The 19,332-nt window shown below is 43.9% G+C and overlaps 1 protein-coding gene across 4 annotated transcripts in view; it reads right to left on the bottom strand.

The window, feature by feature from the left end:
- Window positions 1-18,702, bottom strand: part of nf1a (neurofibromin 1a) — a 67,035-nt gene extending 48,333 nt beyond the window's left edge. Inside the window, exons 1-28 of one of the 4 annotated variants that reach the window (XM_079558956.1) lie at window positions 18,425-18,702; window positions 15,074-15,217; window positions 14,824-14,907; window positions 11,155-11,345; window positions 10,895-11,001; window positions 10,754-10,821; window positions 10,204-10,279; window positions 9,946-10,103; window positions 9,663-9,830; window positions 9,252-9,380; window positions 9,097-9,171; window positions 8,890-9,018; window positions 6,830-6,967; window positions 6,560-6,673; window positions 6,353-6,432; window positions 5,749-5,872; window positions 5,306-5,552; window positions 5,153-5,226; window positions 4,993-5,076; window positions 4,389-4,769; window positions 3,545-3,684; window positions 3,100-3,222; window positions 2,924-3,007; window positions 2,306-2,422; window positions 1,686-1,867; window positions 1,076-1,287; window positions 747-908; window positions 552-649 (exon numbers count right to left, since the gene is read on the bottom strand). In XM_079558956.1, coding sequence (XP_079415082.1) covers window positions 552-649; window positions 747-908; window positions 1,076-1,287; window positions 1,686-1,867; window positions 2,306-2,422; window positions 2,924-3,007; window positions 3,100-3,222; window positions 3,545-3,684; window positions 4,389-4,769; window positions 4,993-5,076; window positions 5,153-5,226; window positions 5,306-5,552; window positions 5,749-5,872; window positions 6,353-6,432; window positions 6,560-6,673; window positions 6,830-6,967; window positions 8,890-9,018; window positions 9,097-9,171; window positions 9,252-9,380; window positions 9,663-9,830; window positions 9,946-10,103; window positions 10,204-10,279; window positions 10,754-10,821; window positions 10,895-11,001; window positions 11,155-11,345; window positions 14,824-14,907; window positions 15,074-15,217; window positions 18,425-18,484 — 3,749 coding nt within the window. In that variant the 5' untranslated portion in view covers window positions 18,485-18,702. Of the gene's footprint in view, window positions 1-551; window positions 650-746; window positions 909-1,075; window positions 1,288-1,685; window positions 1,868-2,305; window positions 2,423-2,923; window positions 3,008-3,099; window positions 3,223-3,544; window positions 3,685-4,388; window positions 4,773-4,992; window positions 5,077-5,152; window positions 5,227-5,305; window positions 5,553-5,748; window positions 5,873-6,352; window positions 6,433-6,559; window positions 6,674-6,829; window positions 6,968-8,889; window positions 9,019-9,096; window positions 9,172-9,251; window positions 9,381-9,662; window positions 9,831-9,945; window positions 10,104-10,203; window positions 10,280-10,753; window positions 10,822-10,894; window positions 11,002-11,154; window positions 11,346-14,823; window positions 14,908-15,073; window positions 15,218-18,424 lie in introns of all 4 variants that reach the window. The other 3 variants (XM_079558955.1, XM_079558958.1, XM_079558957.1) reach the window with 3 other exon arrangements.
- Between the last annotated feature and the right edge of the window lie 630 nt (window positions 18,703-19,332).

The following is a 19,332-nucleotide window of genomic DNA, read 5'->3' as shown; positions in this document are numbered from 1 at the left end:
GGGTCCTGACCCCCAGGTTGAGAACCACTGGTTTAGACAATTGCCCATAGTTTTGCCACAATTTCTCACAATTTTCCTCATTTCAACATTTCTTGACATTGGAGATGAACCCAATATTGTAAGTACAGATCTTCCACACATTATTGTTCTGGTTGCTGGTTCTAGACAACAAATGTTTTAGTATTGGTATCAATTGGAAGTATAATTCAGGTATCGGGATCGTTAAAGTACTGGGGGAAAAAAACATATATGCGAACCCCACAGTAACGGTACCCAGCCCTACTGAAAATTAAAAGATATTGATAATGCACAAAAAATAGTAAATATTTGTGGTTGTAGACCAAGATGTTGCCTGGCGGGTAAGCCTAATATGCATGTTTTGGATTGATGGGGAGGAAACACTGCAGACGTGCAAACTTCACGCACAGAGGCTCAAACTGGTCTGGGATTCAAAAGCAGAAGGTTCTTGCTGCAAAACCAATAGCCCACTAATTTGCATGCATTCACTCTTTCTTTCCTTTCTTTTTTTTTTCTTTCTCCGTTGTACTCACCGGGTTGGGTCGACCTCAAAGCTGATGTGTTCCGGCGTCGTGATCACACCTCGCAAAAGAGGCTCCAAGAGTTTCTGCAGATATGCCGCTCCATAGACCTTTGAACGCAAAACACACACACGACACACAACAATTAATCAGCAGAATTCTGTCAAATGGCTGGATAAATACGGCGACCATTTCACCGCTGCCCACCTTGAAGCAGAAGGTCATGATCTTGCTGGCCAGACTGTTTCCTCTGAAGAGCGTTTGCATCGAGTCGGCGAGCTCCACCTCTTTGGAAAACATGTTCCACAGCAGCTGATAGAGCAGGTGCCGCGAGTCGAACAGTGTCACCAAAACACGCGCCAATTCGTCCTACAGAGACGGAGAAAGAAATCAAGAAAGTGCGAACAATAAATGCTACAACTAAAGCACAACCAAAACTCTGTGTTGGAGCCGAACAATGAGGACTTGTACTAGAAAAATCAAAACTCTGCTACAACTCTGGTAGAAGTATAGGCAGTAATTGTAAGCGCACTGACCCATTGTGACCCAGGGACCACGTTGGCCAGAGCCATGGCGATGGGCAGCTCCCCCTGGTCTCCCATCATGGTCACCAGCTCCACCAGCCGCTCGAACCGATCGGCCAGAACGGTCTCAGCCAAAGTGTCGAACTCTGTGCCCTGCTGAAGGATCTTGGTCAGGACCTCCATAAACGTGGCTCTGGTCTGAAGGTCTTTGTGGTAGCCCAGTCCTGGAAAACAACGAAACACAATGGAATCAAAGTTCTAGTTCATAGGCAAGATGGCTGAAGTGTCAAGCGAGCAGTGGCGTGCAGTCAAGGCCCAGCAAAGTCTTGTGTTGGCCAAAACAATTCTGAAAAAAGATGATCACTCTGGGCTAATTTCCATGTGTCGTCCCCACTCGCACTCTGAAACACTCCCACACAACCTGGGGAGAACCTGGAGGAAACCTTCGCAGACACGAGAACATGCAATCTCCGCAGAGAAAGGCCCCATCTGGCCCAGAGATCAAAATCGGGACCTTCTAGCTCGGATGGGGGTTGGTACAGGACAGCTCACAGCCCCAAGTTACAGGACTCACCAGTAGTAAGAAATAAATAACTGGTTTAAGTTCTGAGTTGTGAGTTACCGATGGAGTGCATGAGTCCGCTGTCCACGTTGGCGTTGAGCAGGTTGGACATGGCCAGGACAGTGCAGTGTCTGAGGGAGGCTAGTCGTCGAGACATGCCTCTCTTTCGACCCCCCACCACCTGACCGTCGTCCTCCACCTCGGAGCAGTCGTTCAGAAGGTTCATAAATAAAGTGAAGTATCTGGAGGGAAAAAGAGAATTCAAAACTATTACAGACAGACAGCGGAAATAGAGAACAGCAGATGTTTCTAGTTTGTATGAATGCCTAGTGTCCAGAAGGGAGGCCTACAAATCTCTGCTATAAGTATTTACTTATTATTGAGCTACTATACATTTACCATACTTTCATGGCTAATTATAGTGAGAAAAAAAATGTCATTCATAACTTTTCGAACACATGAAAATAAAAGCCTTCACCGGGATCATTGTTTTATAGCATTCGTGCCATTTCCGAGTTTACAAACGCTAATCGTATGCAGCAGATTCTCCACAAATGTCTGCTGAACACAAAACACTGCAAGGGAGGCAACTCTGAATGGATGTAGTGAAAGGGAAAATGAGTCTAGCTGGTGGAGCGGGTTAGATGGGGTAGAGTATTGACCAAAGATAACTTTCTTACTTCAGGAAGAGTTGTGATTTTGCCTCCATGAGTTCGACCCCGTCCCCCTCCTCGGGCTGCAGCGGTAAACCTGCCAACAGAGACACCACAGCCTCCATGCTCGCCTGGTCCAGGTCCCTGTAAAAAAAAGAAAACACATTTTCAGTTTTAGTGCAGTTAACCTCTTAACTCCCGCCTGAAACGAGAGGATCTTTTTCCTCACGTCATCAGATTTTTTTTCCATCATTTTTTTGTTGGGTATTCAACTCATTTTTGTTACTTTTTTGTCATTTTTTTGGTCAAATTTTTATCACATTTTTGTTATTTTTTTTGTCACATTTTGTCATTTTTTGTCACATTTCTGTCATTTTTTCTATAAAATTTTTGTCCTTTTTTTGTCACATTTTTGTCACATTTTTGTAATTTTTTCGTCAATTTTTTGTAAATGTTTTCTCACTTTTTTGTCACATTTCCATCATTGTTTTTGTCTCAGTTTTGTTGCTATTTTCACAGCTTTTTTCCAGAAGCTTTTGGATTGGGGTAAAGCCAAACTGGAGAAAATGTGCTCGGTTCAGGTGGGACTTAAGGGGTTAACGGGTAAGATCTGAGACCACTGCACCAAGACGTCACGCGACTCACCTCGTCAGGCACTTGATGTCGTCGTCTGCCGCCTGATTGGACGTCCCCATCACCCAGTCCGTCAGATACTCCACCATCTTGTTCCTAAAGAAGAGAGCAAGACAGCAAAAATTGTGTTTATTGTTTATTTGTGCAGTTTTCGATTCATTTAAAGTAAGCATGCCTTTCATTTATACCTGAATTTCATCTCTTGGCAGAAGGAGAGGTCGTCCCTCCGCTCCATCATCACCTCCACCAATTGGCACAATTTGGTTTTGATCTGAATGGCATGGACGACATTTCCCAGAATTCTCACATATCTGTAAGAAAAAACATGTACTAAAAATCTGCAATTTACAATCAAAAGAAGAAGCATTTATACAATTTTAAACTAAACATGGGCCTTTTTTTCCCACAAAAAGAATCCAGGAACAGAAAAACTGAAAATACAATGTGTCATATTGGCCTTAGAGCATGCTAACAAATCAATGGCGCAGTAATGAATATACTATAGAGCGGAGAATTGCTCAGAACAGGTCAAGTGCTGATTGATGGACTTGAGGACAGTTCAAACAACACACAGCCTCAGTAAAAAAGGATTGCTTAAACTGTGAATAATCTGCACACGGAGCAGTGTCTTACCGGACGAGGTTGAGCATCATGGTTTCGATGCTGGCCTGGCCCAGGTGCTCAGAGCTTCCCTCCGTGTGGTTGTCCAGAAGGTTTTTCATGATGGCGATGGTCTGCTCAACAAACTGAGTGTTCGTGTCGTTTATGGGCACCTGGAAAAACACAGAAGAGGGCCTCATTGAGTGGGGTATTCACTTAATTCAGCTTAGCATTAAATGACAAATAGCTGTGCCATTATTCTCTGTTAAAGGAATAGGCCTCCGTTTTTCCATACTGAGATATGTTCTTAACTTAGCTTAGCTCAGACGAGTTGATACGGAACAGTCTGGTCTGTATGCGTTGGAATATTACGTCCACGCAGTAATATTCCAACTAGACTTGGATCGTGTAACTACTCACGTAACCGCATTTAAATAAGGAAAACATGGAAGAGCTTGATCACTTCTAACTTCAACCCCTGTGTGGGTCCATAGGAAAATGCTGGGAGAGGCTACATGCTAACAACATGTTCGGTGTTTTTGTGTGACTGAGGGCACACGTAAAAACCAGGTACGCATCAACTTGTCTAAGTTCAGGTAAGAACATATCTCAGTATGGAAAAAAAAAAAAAAAGATCCAGTGTGGCATTGACACTGCATAAATGTGGTCGATAGCAGGCTGGACAAGCTGGTTAAGAGGGCGGGGTCAGTGGTCGGGGGGTCAGTGCTTAATCTAATGGCTAATGCTAACTGCATGCCTGCTAACTGTATTCATTAAGATTAAATGCTGTTTCTATGCATTTGTACTATCAAAGGGTTATTACTTGTGCGTCTCGCCAAAGTGCTTCATAATAAAAAGTATCAATATTCGAACTCACCGGGCCTTGCGCGTCGAAGAACTTGCCGATGCTGTTCCTGAGTTTATTGAAGAGCAGTGGGTACAGGGCCGGGCTCAGCTCCAGCCCGAGGAGGTCCTTCACATTCGTTCTCACGTGGAGCCCGACCCGATCGTGCCCGCAGACCAACAGGGCCAGGAGCCGGTCCAGGAACCTGCTCACGGGGCTCTCGCTGCAGGCTGAGGAGGAGTAGGAGGAGCCCAGCCCCATGGGGCCTTCGCACAGGCTCATGGAGATCATGGAGTGCTTGCGTTCAGACATGGGCCCCATCGGGGGGCTGTAGGTGACGGGTCCCGGGGTGCTGCGCTGCTGGAGGCACACCCCGCCCAGAGCACACAGGAACCCGGTCATGTTGATCCACTCCTGCTGCGAGAGAAAACAACGTGGGATTATAGAACGCAGGAGGAGATGGGTCAAAGAATGAAACTCGAAGATGCCAAAGAAAACCTTATGGCATCCAAACTGATTGAGTTGACGACAGAAGTGTAACTGAAAGTAGTTGACAGCTCTTTAGGTAGATGTACAAAAGATGCCTTCAGGAAAAAAAGTTAAGTATGAATCACTTGACCACATCTGTAATATTTACCTGTCCATCGTCCGCTTTGTTTTTGGGGAAGTTCAGGATCTGTTTTGTGACTTGGTCCCACTTCGCATAAGTGTCCTCCCATGCCTGAGACAGTAGACAAAGAAGCGATTAGGAAACTTCAAAAGTGAAAATATAGTCCAATAGGTTTTGAAATATGCACCTCAATATTCCCAGGAGTGGGGTGCTCTATTCTCCTCAACAAAGCCATGACTCTCTTCTGTAACGTGGAGCGGCCTGTGGAGGGGAAACACTTTTTAAATCATACACTGTTCAGTAAGACTGAGAGCTTTCATTCACAGACTCATTGACTCACCGGTCCCCATCATGTTGCTGACGGAGGCGAGCTCGCTGAAAGTGGCGTAGTTGGGCAGGATGGTCTGCATGGGGACTTCGTCGGCTGCGCTGCGGATGTCGGCCTCTTCGCACAGGTGCCTGAAGCAGGACATGGCCACGAGGACCGCCTCCGTGTCCGGGCTCCACAGAAACATGTAGAGACACACCTCCAGCTGGGTTTGCGCCTGGCGACACATGGGGATGGCACTGCCCATGGTCGCGCACTCCTGAGAGGACAACAGAGAGTGAATTTTATGCATAATGTCATTATTTCAAGTACATAACTGAGTGCAATATTCTTTACAAAGAACAAAAACATGGCGTCTCCATGTGGTCTAATGAACTACATTTTATCGAATTTAATTAATTAAACTTCATGGTTATCGTCTACTTGCAATGAGTATGAAAACGTATTAAGTGTACCTTGTTCTTGAGCAGAAACTTGTTCCTGCAGATGAGGATCTCCCTGAGCCACTTCAGCACCTCTGTCCCGTTCACGATCTGCTGACCAAACAGCTTCCGGCAAATCAGAGACAGCACCTGAGAACTAAGGAGGAAGAAAAAAAAGTTAAAAAGTTATAGTCATGTAAAAAGCTTAACATCATTGTAAAAACAAATGCCCACAACACAATTTATCATATAAGTCAGTTTGACTCATGTGAAGATACGCTTATGGACCGAATCCTACAATCTGGCAACCCAGTTGTTTGTAAGGGACATGGTAACCTGAAGCTCGGTGCGTTGTGAGCTTTGTGACTGGACAATTGGCAAAAAAGTGTAAATATAACCATCTTGTTTTTGTGATGGTCCGTAAATGATTTCTTCAAATCTGGGGAGTCAAATGGACAGCGTGAAAATTCCCTCTAAAGGCAGTTGCCTCATTCATGTGCTAGCTTTGTGCAGCTAGAAACTACTGTAAATGCTTGAAAGCGTCTTTACAAACAATTAGAGACAGAACACATCCAAATCAAGGAATATGTCTCGTCTAAAAAAGCCCCCTTCATGTCACCCTAAGCATTGCTTTTACCTGATGTCCCAGAAAGTCTCAATGGGGGCTTCGGGGTTCCACAGCTCGATGGTCTCAGGCTGGTGCAGCACTAACAACGCCTGGGCACAACATGGACATTTAGCACATTATCGTTTGGCATCCCTATTATCTGTTGAATAGGCACTTCCAAGGGTCCCGAGGTTAAAACTCCTCACCCAGGGCTATAAGAGTGTAGCCTCCACCTACCTCCATGGCCTCCTGGGACAGTTGTGTGGTGTTGGTCAGAGGCACGAGCTGCACCAGGCCTGTGATGAGCTCCGCCGTACTGCTTTGCATGTCGGCCGTCTGTTTCACTGGATTCTGCGACAAAAAACAAAACAAAACTTGAAATAAACAGGCCACATTCCTCTGATTCATTCACTCTGTTGCTCTGCCTTCTGCCTTTCGTTTTAGCTTCAGATCAAATTTGACACATATTTGATGCTCTTTTTACTCTCTGATGGACAGGAGACTCACGTGCAGCAGGAGTTTGGGGTCGGCGTGGATGAGTTTGACGAGCGCGAGCAGGAGGCACTTGTAGCTGCGCGTGTCCAGGTCTGTGGCTTTCTCTTTGAACTTCAGGCTCGTCGACATCTTCCCTTTGAATGTCAGACTCTGTTCGGGACAAGAGCAGCAGGGAAAAATGTAACATATCAATTTAAAACAACATCCATGATCACAAAATACAAACAATGATCAAACCCAACCAATATTGCAATTGCGATTTTGTTTTGATTTTTCTACTCATTAACCACTAAATAAGTGTAAAACTGAGACAGCGTTATATTGAAATATTTACTACTGACGTATTATGCACTTAAAAAAGTACAAATATTGAATTAGGCCTACTAATATTCAATCACCTTTTTTGTCCCTTGTGATCATTTTCAATAAAATTCAAAATAGCCTACATTGTAATTTGAATGATATACAATAATTGTATACTGAAATATCTTTTGTAAACATCCTAAACACTTCTCGCCATCAGTTCTTTGCTGATGCTCTGATTTTTTTTAAATACACGTCTAAAACATTCGCAAACATAAGCCTCTTAAGGACCAGCAGCGAGCCACACACATGGCTCATCTCAGTTCACTCAAAGCTAACAACACAAATTAGCAAAGTTCTTTCCAGGGGTAGGATAACTACCATTCGACAGAAAGAAAACAATGTATTGCAATCCTTTTTACAAGAATTGTAATTAGTGATCATTGCACACCATTAACAGTAATGCTAGCGGTAGATTGGGGATCTGGAATCCACTGGGAAACGTAGAACCTCATTGTTTAGCCCACTTGGTTAATCACTGGACTTTGTTGTGGTTAACAGGAGTTCACAGCTCGTAAAGTGTCACGTGCTCCATTTTCACACTGGTAAAGACTAAAGGCTGCCGCTGACACGTCTACACTAGCCTGGTTCTTCTTTTTGTTGCTTAATGGTGGACAGCACAATAGACATAATAAATAGTAGACTCCTTCTGCTCACTCCTCCCCATTTACGTTAATGCCAATCATTCGAGCGGCAGTCCATGATGGATTGGACTCCTCCTACCCTGCTCCTATCAAGCATGTTCCTAAAAAGGGCGGGATCTTCACTGTAGACTTGGCTCTCGCGGGGCATGTAGTTCAGTCTGAACCGTGCCCGTGCCGTTAGCTCTGATGCTAACGGTCTGTCAATCAAAGTCAGGCCCTCAATAATGTACAAGAATTCTAAAATCGTTAACAGCGCTATCACAAGAGAAATATGGAGCTGTAGAAAGATAATTGGAAACCAGGCTTTACAGTTGCTTAAAACGTGTGTCAAGGGCAACGCTTTCTAGTGCAAAACTAGCTTTTCTGCTGCCACTAGATGGAGGTACTGGGGCAATGGCTGCCAATGGTGGCCCCCTGCATAGTGGTTACGGAACAGTGCTACCCGCGGCCACTCAACATTAGCTTGCATTACTGCCACCTACAGTGCTGGAGTGTGGGCCAGAGTATCTATCCCTTTTATTAAATGTATCTACACACAAACAAATAATCCAGTTTCTTTTAAAAACACCAGGAGATCCTTAAATTCACCCTCTACTATATTTAAAACACTGCTCAACTGGAACAAGTCGATCCCCCATCACTCTAAGTCAGGTGTAGGCCTATGTTGAATCTCATTTTCACGTGTTGGGAGATGCTAAAACAGTGCATCTTCTCTCCCCAAGATTCTCATTCTGCCCTGAGTCGAGAAGACTGTCATCACGTCGCTGTCCGCGTTCAGCCGGGCTACACTGAGCTCCTTTGTGCTGCGCCCTTTGATCCCCAACACCTGCCCAATGCAGTTTCAGTCGAATGAGAAATCTCCCAAATGTCTCGATGGCCACTCCGCCTCTGTTTAAAACCGTCAACTCTTGAGCGTGGACTGAAACATATGAACTTCTAAACTGATAAGAATCACATCGATTTCAGGACACGAAATTGGTGTGACTGCACCTCATCTTGCATCCCCCACTAAAAGCCTTATAATGGCATTTGAGGGCCTTCTCAAAGTTTACAGGATAGTCATACCGGCGTCATCCTGATGGGGGGATGAGTGGCCAACCCCTGCACTTTGGTGAGCGTGTCCGCGAACATGAAGCGCAGTTCTCCAGAGTAACAGTAAACCGTGTCGATCTTCGGCCACCAGTCCAGGTGAGACTGCGAGAGGGAGAGAGAAGAGAGTTGTCTTAGAAAACTGTCAAATAAAAACAGGATGAGTAGGTTCTATGGGCTTACATTGGTGATTATTCTGTGCAGAGAGTTGACCAGGACGAAGTGGAAGGTGGAGGGCGATGAGGAGGCTAAACAAACCTGTAGAGAGGAGGGTTAAAAAGAGCTAGAATGATTGTAACAAGGGTACAGATGTAAGAGCACTTAAGAACTGGTCGTGCCTTGAACTGCTGATTGTTGTGAGGGTTGATGCGGAAACAGGACACGAAGCAGTCCATCATCAGCTCCACGTCCGCGTTCTGACTTCCTGTCCCTCTCCAGAATGGCTTGGCAGTGTTGAACAGCAAAGCCTGATGGGAGAGAAGACGTAGAAGACTTTAATCCATACTATTTTAGATCCAACCCAGAATAAGAACGAGAAGTTTCAACATTTGTGGATCTGTTGTTTGTTCATCTCCTCGAGGACGATGCGAGATGGGGGTTACTTTAACTCATGACTCACACCTAGAATTGACCACATTTTAAGCACTTTTGGAGTACTTTTACAAGTGTTTTCATCTCAAACTGTGTGCAGTCATATCGACGGGGGATGGCTCCAGACTTGAGGAGTGATTCTTACAGACCAAACATACCTTGAGGTCAATGACGATGGACTGCACGAGGAGGAAGATGGTGGAGTGGTCCTCCCAGTTGATGTAGGTGGAGGCTTTGCACAGTTTGACACAGGCCACGGCCGCACTCTCCGTCAGCTGCTTGTTCCCGCCGCCCAAAGCTTTTCGAAGGTTCTCCAAAAATAATTTCTGCAACAACGCGAACAAGGTGGCATCAGAGAGACAAGACATCTAGACATATTTTATCAATCAACGGTAAGTCAGTTAGGTCTGAGCTGGGACCAGACCGGGACTGGAGTCGGACCTTGTTGGCCTTGCTGTCCTCCACCGTGTCTTTGGAGATGGTGTGTGTGATTTCGGGGCAGAGGACCAGGAGGATGATCTGCAGAGGCCAAACTGCCGCTTTCCTTTTGGCGCTTTCGGCAAAGCTGTCGACCAGATCGAACAACTTCTCTGCAGCTTCTACACAAGACAGGACAGAACAAATGTCAGTTTACGAACGTAACCTAAAACCTTGTTAATGCGTGCGTTTATGGAGTTGTAGCGTGAAAGTGGTTCGTACCTGCCATGTCCGCCTGTGGCCTCTGGTAGAGCATGGTGAACTCATCCGGATAGTTCTCCACCCAGTTCCAAAATGCCTGCAAACAGGGACGTATAGTTTGGTTTGGAGCAGCCAGATTAATCAGACCAAAAACTAAATTGCTATTTGAATGGTTTCCATTAGCAAACGATTACAATTATGTAAGCAGTGTCACAGTATCTTGTCTGATTGTCCAAATGTGGCTGAAGCTCCTGTTTCTAACTGCTTAGGGACCTTATAGTTGCCCCATCACTTGGCCCTCAAAGGTAAAGGTGCAGGTGCTAGGAGAAGGAGCGAGGGGCAGCAAGTTGATGTTTTTAGAAAGTATGTTTCACAACTTTGAGGGAGCAAAGTGGAGCTATAGCGCCCCGTAATGTGAACACTAGTCTGCACTAAACTAGGAAGAATACGTTAGATGTAGCACCTTAAATGCCTCTGGACAGGATGCTGATATGTTTCAATATTATTCACCACTACTTCAGTTTAATACAAAGACATCACCAACACTTGTAATCAAATAATAAGTGCTCACCTTTTCCAAACTGTTGATGACTGCGAGTTGGGCGGGTTTTTTCAAGGCTCGGAATTTCAGGACGGTTTCTGGAAAGGAAAAACACATAAGTGAAACCGCCATATATTTAGCCTTGTCATGTGGGTCGTATTGCGACCGGACCTTGCAGCAGCCTCTTGAGTTTGGAGCAGTCCACGTTAATGTACTGCATCAGTTCAATGTCATGGACGTCGACATTGTCCTCTGAACACACAGTCAGCTCCTGTAGTCTAAAACGCACACAATGGACGGTAATTAACCAAAACTGTCAAAGGAAATATCAATGGATATTTCTTTTTAAATCTATGTGGAGTTTTCTTGTATGTTTTAGGTATAGTATTGGTTAGTAGCTGAATGTGGAAGCCCTTTTACCGTGCCGTTACCTGGTAGAGATGCGGCTGAAGACGGCGTTGAAGTTGTTGCAGCTGAGAGAGAAGAGCACAGCGGAGGCAGAGACGCGGAGCTCGGCCGCGTGCTGCTGACCCTCTCTGAACGTGTAGATGAAGTGACAGATCTCCGGCAACAACTGCTTCACCAGCATGGTCTCGTCCAGGCGCAGGCAGTCCTTCGATTGCTGTGGACAAGCAGAGATACAGATAAACATTATGGCACAAGGTATATAAGAGATGTAGTCGGTTACAAACATTGACTGGACAAGGGTTTTCTTCAGCGACTCTGGTCTCTTCAAACACCACCGATGTATATATCACCACACAACAGTGCATGCCTCTGGAACTACCAGCTGGTCTAAGTCTAAGTAAACTAACTGGACTGAACGAAACCAAGATTAAAGATCAAAACTAAGACAAAGACCTGGGCTCTATACTACAAAGCTGAATAAGAGGGTTCGCAAGTAAACATCAGGGTCAGCCTGGTTTAGAATCCAGACGACTTTCAACAGGAGACGATCTCCATGATATCTTGTTGTGCACATATCCTGCTTTGGAGCAATGAGTGAGGAGGGAAAAAAAGTGGAATCGTCACAAGCAGCAGCTCGCGAGTTCTGAATCCTGATTTGATAAAGTAGAGACATCGTGTTTCTACACATTTAGTGGACACATGCTTCTGCAGAATGCATGAAATAGGCTTGTTTATTTACTTTTTGTACTTCCACTTGTAATTCTGCACTCATTGCATAATTAGAAATAGGGATTTCTAAGCATTTGATTTATATTTCAGGATTCATTTTTATGTTGCTCCTCGTGGCAAAAGAATTTCCTTTGAGAATCGGGATTAATAAAGTTATATCTTATCTTTTTAACACACAATATTACGAGTGTTGCTTTCATCTGGTAATGAAGTTTTCAACATTAAACAGTGAACAACGGGCAAGAGTAACTTATCCTCGCCAAGTTCAACCAGCCTGATAGTACAGGGACTGAACATTGGCTAAACAACCTTTTCTCTAGCGCCGATGATGACAGTAAGGTAAAAGAAGAGCACATTAAATCAATCATGTCCTTCACAAGGTCTCAGTGAAATAACAGGCGGGAAATCTTAGACCTGACCAACTTTTGCAGGGAACTTCCACTTGACTTAAACTGGAGCACTGAGAGCATATCACTCATCATGCACACTGGAAGCACCATCTGACCTAATGTTACTTATGATTACTCATTCCTCAGATTAGTTGGGTTAGGCCTAGCTTAGGTCTTGGTAAATCAGATAATAGCCCGGACGTTGCCTAAGTACATAAAAGACTAGTTCCAAAAAACATGTTGTTTAATGATTGATTAAACTACCATTAAAAAGGTTTAAGCACCACCATATGTCCCCTCCTACATGTTGCCCATAAAGAGAATCAGGTCTACTAGAGCCTTGTGCAGACATAAGAGATCCCTGTGAATGAAGGAGCTCAGATAGCCTCCTTCCTGTAAACGGTGAGGAAATCTCTGCAAATGTAATCCAGGCCTGTTCAAACTGAGCCACTGTGAGGATGGGCGGACCTAAGTACTTTAGCAGCAACAGCAACTCAGGCGAAGATCGGAACAATAAAATAATGACCCTCCACTGGTGATAGATCTCAGTTCGTAGCCCTGGGCATATTTCTTATTCATTGACATTTCGGCGTGCTAGTTTTCACTTTTTAGATCCTGGAATGTGAAAGAGCATAATGTCAGGTTAAGACTATCCATTCTGCCTGTACATAGCTGCTTTTAGAGAAGATTTAGCAAATATATTTACTTCTTCCCCCTTGGTTGGACAGTTCTGGTTTGGAAAATGAAATCCTGCCGCTTCTCATTTCACATGAAGGTTTAGAGACATAAAACATACATCCAACATGTAATTGAAAATTGGATTCCAAACGAGTGGATAAAGTCCAGATTTAGGGAAAAATTGCATCAACAAAGCTTAAACGCTACAACACAACACAGATGTCCCATTAATCTCTGGAGAGTGCCCATTTGTCAATACCACAGCGCTTAACTTAATACTTAATTATTTAGGAAAGTCCGTCGTAATCTGGCATTGAGGTCCACTTTTGCGTTTCCATGAAAAACTGGCGTTACGGCCCCGGCTGCTCGTGCTACTAAGCCTCTTAACTCCCACCTGAACCGAGCACATTGTCTCCAGTTTGGCTTTACCTAAATCTAAAAGCGACGAAAACGAGAACAAAAAAGTGACAAAATAGCGACAAACATGTGGCGAAAACACGACAAAAAGCAACAAAAAAAAACGACTGAAGAGCCACATAAAACGTGCAGGAAAAGCAACAACAAACAACACAAAAAAATTATGATGTTGTTCATCGGCAATAAGGCAAATATAATAATCACAATTTCTACTCTCAAATTGATCGATTTGACTTTTTCTTAATAACGGCTGAGCTGATTCATCAACTTATTCACGCTTTCCTTCAGTATCATCTAATCTGTTTCTGTCAAGGAAATGTCTGTGAACAGCACGATTCTAAGATAAGATAAGATAAGATAAGATGGTACTTTATTGATCTCACAGATGGAGAAATTGCATTCGATGAGAGAGCATCCGGCAGCAGCACCCATTCTAAATTCCAAATTCTAAAGACCCACAACGATAATTGAGGTCGACCAAAGTAGAGATTGCGATTTCGATTACATTTCAATGAATTGCCCAGCCCTAAATAACAACTCAATGCTCGAACACAGACACGTGACGTCCTTTCCCCACCCACTCCAGTGAAGAATCAGACAGCTTTAGTCTCCTCTTTAAGACAATAAAGAAGTTGCCAAGTGAACATAAACACCAGACTTCCTGCTTTTAAAAGGGTTATGTTAAACTGTTCTTAAGTTTTTTTTGGGCTGCACATAATTGAACAAAAAAAAACTATAAGTGTATAACAATATCGATATGGGTGTGCTGTGATATTTTTCATTCACCTTGAGAAATGCCGTGTTTATATTATCCACTAAATAAAGTCAAATCCTTTCCTCAACATAATGTTAAAAAAATGTTGTAATTTGTTGATTAGGTCATTTCACCTAATTATTTAGAACTTCAGTCAAAAATACTGATGCTTTTATCTCCGGACACACACTATAAATATAACAATTGTCGTTTATTCACATTTAACGAAGTGTATATGACAAGTGCAGTTTTGGAAATAACAAAAGCGCCAAGAATATCTCCATGAAAGCGCTTAACCTTCACAAATCTCTCGCTTTCCTGGTTTGGTTGATAAATACTGCAGAGCTTTGTGAACATAATAACATTTCAATTATCTAACATTTTAAACAAGTGCGAGAGCCTGTAATAACATTTCTTAACTAAAAAGTGTCTACAAAAGGTGATATCTGAGGCACTTTCAGGCCAATTCACTCACAGCTCTGGTTTTACAGTCCTTTCAGAAATGGTGTCTAAGAGTCTGTCCTTTTCTAAGTTAGCCGTCTCTTGACCGCTTCGGAAATTTCAGACTTCATAAATATAGCCGCCCGCTTGCTTATGAGCAACAAAAAAAAAACAATAAAACAATCGCACATCGACAGAGAAATCACACATGCCAATATCGCGACAATAGATATTTTTGCAACACAGTGTGCAGCCCTATTGATCTGATTTATTCTTGTACTGACCCCGGCCAGACACTTCTCCAGCGTGTCCAGGATGATGAGCTGAGAGAGGTAGAGGTTCTTCTCTGACGCTTCTCCAAAGATCCGCTGAAACCAAACACAAAAGCACACAAACTTCAACTACTGATGCCATTACTGCAGCTACTAAAAAAAAAAAAAGAGCTAATGTCACTAAATCTACAATCCAAATCACTACCGAATGATTATGTCCGTTTGAATCAGAGCAGACTATTGACTGATGAGGTTTTCTCACCATGTTGTTGACATTCTTGAGGATGTTGGTGAGGCCGCTGATGACCAGGGAGAACTTGTACTTGGAGATGTTGATCAGACACTCCTTGTTGTGCTCGGTGCTGACTTTAGTGTGAGTGTTCTGGTGTCCCACTTTGATGGGAAGCTGCAAGACAGACAAACGTTAGCTCAGAATTTCGTCACATACGCACTGCGATGAATAGGGGACGATGAGATTGCACTATGGAATTTCTGTAATATAAGAATAAATTGGAAAAGAAAGTACAAGCAGACTTTTTAAGAGCTTTACAACCAAATGTTACTTAGTCTGACAATGAGAGACTAATTAAACTTTGCTGGGCATGGCTTCCCACTTTATATTCAATATCTTATATTACCAGCGCCTGACTGTTGTCTCCCAGTTTGGGTCAGTTTTCGTGGCTTTTGGTTTTTTTCTCTCAGAGACAGCGCCAGATTCGAGGAGAGGAAGTGAGCAGAATTGTTCTTATGGAAAACTTGCGTGAGAGAAAAGCTCCCGTCACATGAACAGAACGCCACAATGTCCCACAACAACGCGTCTATGTCCGGGCCGGGCTGTCACTGGGGGCTTTGTCTAAACCCGGCCAGGCTCCACTTACTACAAGGGCTGCGCGACACCAGGAATACTGCGATATTGCAATCAATATTTTATGACATCTGTTTGTAGGCAGCATGCTATTAAAACCGGAAATCTAAAGTAAAGGGTTTTTGAATAACTTAACTCTAAAAATGACACAACCAAGCTTCCTAACAACTTTTTCGTTAAACCTTTAGATTTTTTTTTTCTCAATTTAGTCCTGATTTTGCCGTGTTTTGGACCCATGTCAATTTCTGAGTTTGAGCAAAATATTAAACGTATTGTTATTGCACGTTTCAATTATTTAATAGGCTTTTTCCTCTCATGCTGTGCTAGCCTGATGGATTTAGTGAAACAATAATCAGGAAGTAGCTCCAGTTTCTAATGCTGCTTTCTTGTAACAGTAGTAATCGGCTCAGAGCCACTAAACCAGGCCCAAATCCTCCTATAACACCACACAGCAGAGTTAAAGAGTTCATAATGACTTTTAAATGTCAACTCAGCCGCTCAAATCCAACTGGAATCTGTAAAGTCGCCAGTAGTGCAGGTTCAAATGTGGCCATTTTTTGGGCGTTGTAAATGCTCCATCTTTCAACAACTGGATAAGTAGATAACCAAACTTCACATCCGCGATCACCTCAATGCATGACGGGACGCTAACCAAGGACTAGGACTGTGTAACTCATCACAACAAATTACCGGTACAAGTGCAGCCGCTGCAGTTACTTTGGTAACGCTGTTCATTGCAGAGAATAATGATTGTATAAACTATACAATATACTTGGTTACAGTTTCGTCAAACTTTACATTTGGGGGATTTCGAGGTAGAGTTTTCTTCCGCTGCTGCACAACTTTGGGAGAATCTATAATTACAATTACGAGAATGACATGCATTTCAGAACATGTTTGTAGAGGTAGTGGCAGGTTTTAAACAGAAGACCTAATGGGGGCATCAGGTTTTGTTTGTTCTGTTGCTTGCCAAAATAATTGCAGTTTGCCGTTCAAAACTGTAATTTCAGTTTCCTTGTGAGTAATTGGGCAGACCTACATGACAGGACGAAGTCATGACATCAGGACCACGGGAGGACAACAAGAAGAAGAGACGTGTCGATGGTAAAACCAAAATATAAACCCAAATAAAGCAGCATTTAAAACACATATGGATTCGATCCAAACGGTTAAAGTGATAGTCTGTAAGTTTAAATGTTTTACAAATTTTATAGATCGTCATAATTGACCGCCTGGGTCTGAAATTTGAGGCAACATAAGTAATATTAAATAAGAACACTTTTTTTCTAAAGTCCTTTCCTTTGCTGATTTTAGCAACTGATGAGAATCCCCGGGATACCACTTGGACCAATGAGACGAGCTTTTCCTGTGAACCGGCCTGACGGGTCCAATCAGGAGGGAGGGGGAGAAGCGGGATTGTTTACTTTGGAATATTGTGTTCCTGTATTCCTCATTTTGCAAACTAAGACAAAGGGTTTTCTGCTGAAAAGCGGGGAGGAATCTGATTGCTTGCATTCAAATTTCACTCTCACTTTGCACTCACTTTAACCCAACAAACCAAACAATGCATCTACAACAAGGATTAAAACAAAAACAAACAAAAAAACACCTCAAATAGCCTCGTTAGAAAATGCCACCAAACACACCATATGTGAACACACAACATTGTCATCCATTTATTTATATGTGTGCTTCACTGTGGCAACTTCTCCAAACAAATGAATGCGAGCCTTAAAGCAACAACGCCTGAATCTTTAGACGTTTTGACAACCAGCCTTTAGGACCCAAACCGGCCCCATCTCCTCTCATGACCGCGGCGTGCACAAGTCACATCTTATTTGTTTACATCAATGGGGAAAGGCCTGCCAGCTAGCCCCCCTTCCTGGCTGACATGATACACAACTTTGCGTGCAAGCCGCCCTCTTGTGCACGCCCGGGCACCTCCGGGAAAGCTGTGGAAAGGCGACTAACATTTGTTGTTTTGGCTTGACATGTCTGTGAGCTGCACAAAGCCCAATGCTAAAATTACAGATGTTGGCTAATCCTGCTAATTGCTCGCGCCGTGAACACGACCTCCGCCGAGCCCAGCCGGTCACGTAGAGCCGAGAATGGACGGACAAAGTGACATTACAGGCGTGTGGGGTGTGTTGAACGTGGATGGGAAGGTGGGTCCGGAGGTAGCATTAGCTCCACGGTGCTCGGGGCCCGACGTCTGGAGCAAAGCTTGCTACACACAGCCGGGACTCGCTAAAGCACAAGGCATTCTGTCCCGAGTGGGTATGGCTGAGCTCGAACATCCGCGATTCTTGTCAAATCTAGGCCCAGTTAGGGGGGGATTAATGCACATAATAAAGAGTTTAACTGACGGGGTGTTCGGGGTTGGGGGTTTGGAATCGACTGCGGTTTGAGTCGGGAGTGGGAAGGGAGTCATGGTTGAACTTATGGTAAGAAAACAAATCGAAATTGCAAGTGTTTCATGTGATGTGCTCTAAAAATCGTGGCAGTCACATTATAAAAGTCCACGTTTTCACTGTACACTAAGGCACTAACACAACAGTAACCGAGAACTTTATTTTTTGTGAATTAGATTCGCTGTTATCTTTTGGCTGCGTTTTTCCAGCATGATAATTGAACATTTAAAGTGACGTAGGGCGGAATGCCCCGCCCCCCCGGAACGAAACGCCTGGGTTTTAACGAGCACCCAGCGGTTGCTACACCCATCACTGAATCATATTAGGCTCTCCATACCTGCTCATCAAATCTGGAGATCACGGCCTGTACCCACTCCACGGGCTTGTGAGCCGCCATGACGCGACGCTGCCGAGTCCTGGGGCGAGCGAGGGGGCCGCGGCTCCTTCGGGCAGCTCACTTCTGCATCCAAGAGTGGCCACGGACGACGGGGGAGGACGAGAGGGGCGAGTATTTTTCCCTTTCTGCAAGATTCACCATGCCACCGCCATGACACACCACCGGAAGTCTTGTTCACATACACACACACATACACACGCGCGCATGCACACTGATGGGGAGGCGTGTGGTGGTGGTGGCGGCGGTGGCGCTGCCGGATCCGCGACGCTTCTTCTTCGAGGAGAGAGATGCGCTGTGTTGCTGCTGCCCTCCAATGTTTGTTGTTCATTTGTTCTTAGTTCTACCCCCATGGACGGGGGTAGAACAACTGTTTTACAGGGATGGTTCAGAAGGAACGAGGCAGAAAGGAGACGCAGAGTACAGAGTGCGCCTGTCGCTGCCTGAGTGCACGTGACAGGTGAGGATAATTACAAAAAAGAAAAGAAGAAAGAAAAGAAAATGACGTCCCCCCCTTTTTTTTTTATTTCTCAACCCCCACCTCCAGTTTACGCAAATCTTGGAAAAAGCGTCAAAATAGCGACAAAAATTAGGATGAAAATGCAAGAACAAAGTGACCATAAAGTGACAAAAAAAGCTACAAAAATATGACTGAAAAGTGATGAAAAGCAACAAAAAAAGCAAAATAAGTGTGACAAAAACGTCCCTGAAAAGCAACAATAAAAAAAACAACATAAACGTGTCAAATACGCAATAAACAACAACAAAACTACAGCGAAAACACGTCAAAAAAGCGCAGAAAAAACACAATGTGAGAAAATGTTACTATCAGTTTTGTAGGTTTCATCTTT

Source organism: Gobius niger (assembly GCF_951799975.1).
Source record: "Gobius niger genome assembly, chromosome: 1".
Lineage (NCBI taxonomy): Eukaryota > Metazoa > Chordata > Actinopteri > Gobiiformes > Gobiidae > Gobius > Gobius niger.
This window is presented reverse-complemented; position numbering and strand designations above follow the sequence as displayed.